This window comes from Alexandromys fortis, unplaced genomic scaffold (genome assembly GCF_014885135.2).
Source record: "Alexandromys fortis isolate MF-2015 unplaced genomic scaffold, M_Fortis_MF-2015_v1.1 scaffold_313, whole genome shotgun sequence".
Taxonomy (NCBI): Eukaryota; Metazoa; Chordata; class Mammalia; order Rodentia; family Cricetidae; genus Alexandromys; species Alexandromys fortis.
Window position 1 is genome coordinate 854,104 of NW_026068197.1, and position 3,049 is coordinate 857,152.

Genomic DNA, 3,049 nt, shown 5'->3' on the forward strand with positions numbered 1-3,049 from the left:
ATACACAGAACCCTCATCAAAATCAAAATGGGATCATTTGTAGCCATTAAACAGTGCTGAAAGGTCTCACAGAAATCCAAAGGTTCCAGCAGAAACAACAGCAACAAAAACTTTCGAAAGAATAACCACAGGTGGATAAATTAAGAGACCTGTTTCAGAGCTGTAAATTTATAGAAAGCAACACAGTAGAATTGCTTGCTGGAAATAGTAAAATAAATTATAGTATCAGAAAGTAAATACAGAAAATTGGGTTTCAGAAAAATTAAAAAATAGATTCAGTGAATAAAAACTTACCCTTTGCCACAAAAACTTTCTCAATATTATCTGACCATAAGCAAAAAATTTAAGATACATTAATATTTATCTTCATGATCCAAAATATTAAATTTTAATAGATGATTGAATAAAACCTAGAAATGAAAACTGCACAAAAACTAAAATACTTTAACTTTGCAAAGGAAAAATTCTGTAATGCATTTTAAAACTATACTTTATTAAAACACAAACTAGCTGAATGGAATTTAATCAAAGGTGGATACTCTGCTCTTTGAAGCAGACTAATGAGGGGACAAATGATGGAGGAAGAAGAAATTTTACAAATGATATATTTGATGAAGCAATTTAATCCAGAACACAAACAACTATTAAAATTCAGTGAAATATATCTTACAATCACTACAAACTAAAGAGCTTAAAAAACTGAACATATACTTAGCCAGTGAAGAATTATGAATGACAAAAATTTCCAGTATATCGACATGTTCAATATTATTGCCTACATAAAAAGGCAAATGAAAACCATAATGAGATACCACTGAACCAATATTAGAATGTTCTCAAATTAAAAGATGTAACTATACCATATGCTAGGAATGTGTGGAAGAATTAAAATTATCCTAAACTTCTGGTGGGTTTAAAAGTCTAGTCTATCAGTAGTGGGTATTATGATCATGTGGTGTAGAATAGAATTTGAGGAACTGGGGCCTAGGCACTCCATCTTGCTCATCAAAGTAGAATGTAACGTTTCCTAGCAACCAAGCATCCTTAGGGAAACAAGAATTCATTCTGGAGTGGTGGTCTCAGAGCCAGATATGCCATGGGGGACCAGAGGCTACCAGAGAATCAGTCTGGTCAGGTACCCAGATACAAGCATGTTTTGAAGCCCAACAAGGAGCAAATGACATTTCCTCCTTTCATTGAGGGCCATCACCGACTGTTTTCTCAAGCAAAGCTGGAAGACTTTACTAGAGACTATGAGTCACATGAAGAGAAACTGTCAGGAACAATCCAGGGTACCTTTCTCCCAAGAATTTCTGATGAGGCACCCAATAATGCCACCAATAAGAACCAGAGAAAGCTGCCCCAGGATTTGGGACTGATTTATTCAATGTCAGTGGATCAGCAAGGAAGTAGAAGGAACCAACACAAGCTGGATCATTTGTCTCAGATGGAAGATGATGTTGAAGACCACTTCATAAATTTGCTGCAGATTCCAAAACGTGACTGGAATCTGAATAAGTCGCCTCACTTAGAAAATCAAAGGAGCTCAAATAAGAACAGCAAACTTGGAAAATACCTTCACAGAAATTTCAACCAGGAAACTCCTGAGAAATTCAAGTCATGTCAAATAAATTTTCTTCCTGGTAAGACATCCAAAAATCAAAATTTGCTTGACTCCCTTAGTTATAGATACACACAAAGAGGAGGTGATGAAATCTATGAATTGGATGACACACTAGAAAACTTGGATGTGGTGCAACAATTTACCATGGACAATGTTTATCAGCCAACATGTGAGGAATCCTCAGACAAGAATATGTGTCCTCTTCCTTCCAAGCTCAAGTACTTCAGAGGGTTAAGCAAAGAAAAAGTCATCAGATTCTCCAAAGAGGCAAAAATATTTGATAGGAAACTCCAAAAATCACATGATTGTTGTACATCCACCAAGAAGAAGTTAAAAGATGGGTTATCATGTCAGAAACCCAAGCAGTTAAAAGCACTACCTAGTAAAGAGCCTATAAATGACCATAAGGGCTTCCTTGAGGTTCAAGGTAGAAGCTTTTGCAAACCAGATGTACTTGAAAATCTCTATGGGACAATTGCCTTTAAGGATTTCATCGTACACAAGGGCTATGATATGCCAATCATACTAAAGAAATTTTTTATGAAGAAAGGATGGAATTACAACTCTGTTAGCACTCCTATACCAAGCATATTGAAAAATTATGAACTGATAATGCAAAACCAGGATGATGAAGATGAAGAAGAGTGGGAAGGAAATTGAGTAAAATTTTTCCTATTGCCGCCTACTTGCCTATGACAAACACTTATTTTGCATTTGAGCTGTATTGGGTGGCCACCCATTAGCACCATAATCATAGCTGCAACATCTAACATTGTAAAACTCAATGAAGTTTTGCTTTGCCATGACCATTATTTTTGATATTTTATACAGTGTGAGGTCAATATCAGAATCTATTTTACACATATTTTTCATTGACATTGTTATATAAGTCATTTGTAAAACTACCTAAAACCACTAAATAAAAACAAGAATACCCCGAATAAAATGACTCAGTGGTATCATTTGTAACATGGGTGAATCTCAAAATATTTTAATTGTACTCAATGAAAGGAAACTTGCATAGTTCCCTGTAAATTTAAATACTAATGAAATAATTATAGACATTATTTTATCAATAAATATTGAATTCTATAGCTAAAATGATGGGAAGATATTTTCCTTTCATGCACACCACAGACTTTATTCTTCTCAGACGGTTATTTTCCTCCAATGTTTTTAATGTCAAGTATACTTTAGTGCTTGTACCAGTTTACCTTTTGTGGGTTGATGTGGGAGTGTCATATATCAATCTGTTGATTTCATTGGTTAATTAAATAAAGAAACTGCTTGCCCTGATTGGTTAAAACATAGGTGGGAGGAGTAAACAGGAGGAATAGGAAGTGAGGTAAGACTCCTCAGACAGACGCGAGATAGCTCTGCTCTCAGAGACACACGCGATGAAGCTCCAACTCAGGATGGACGTAG

At 35.2% G+C, this 3,049-nt stretch overlaps 1 protein-coding gene across 1 annotated transcript; it reads left to right on the forward strand.

Annotated features, from left to right (window-relative positions):
• The first annotated feature begins 1,096 nt into the window (after positions 1 to 1,096).
• Positions 1,097 to 2,284, forward strand: LOC126493025 (putative protein FAM47D). Its single transcript, XM_050129773.1, has one exon. It carries the CDS (start codon positions 1,097 to 1,099, stop codon positions 2,282 to 2,284), a length of 1,188 nt encoding a protein of 395 aa, XP_049985730.1.
• The last annotated feature ends 765 nt before the right edge of the window (positions 2,285 to 3,049 follow it).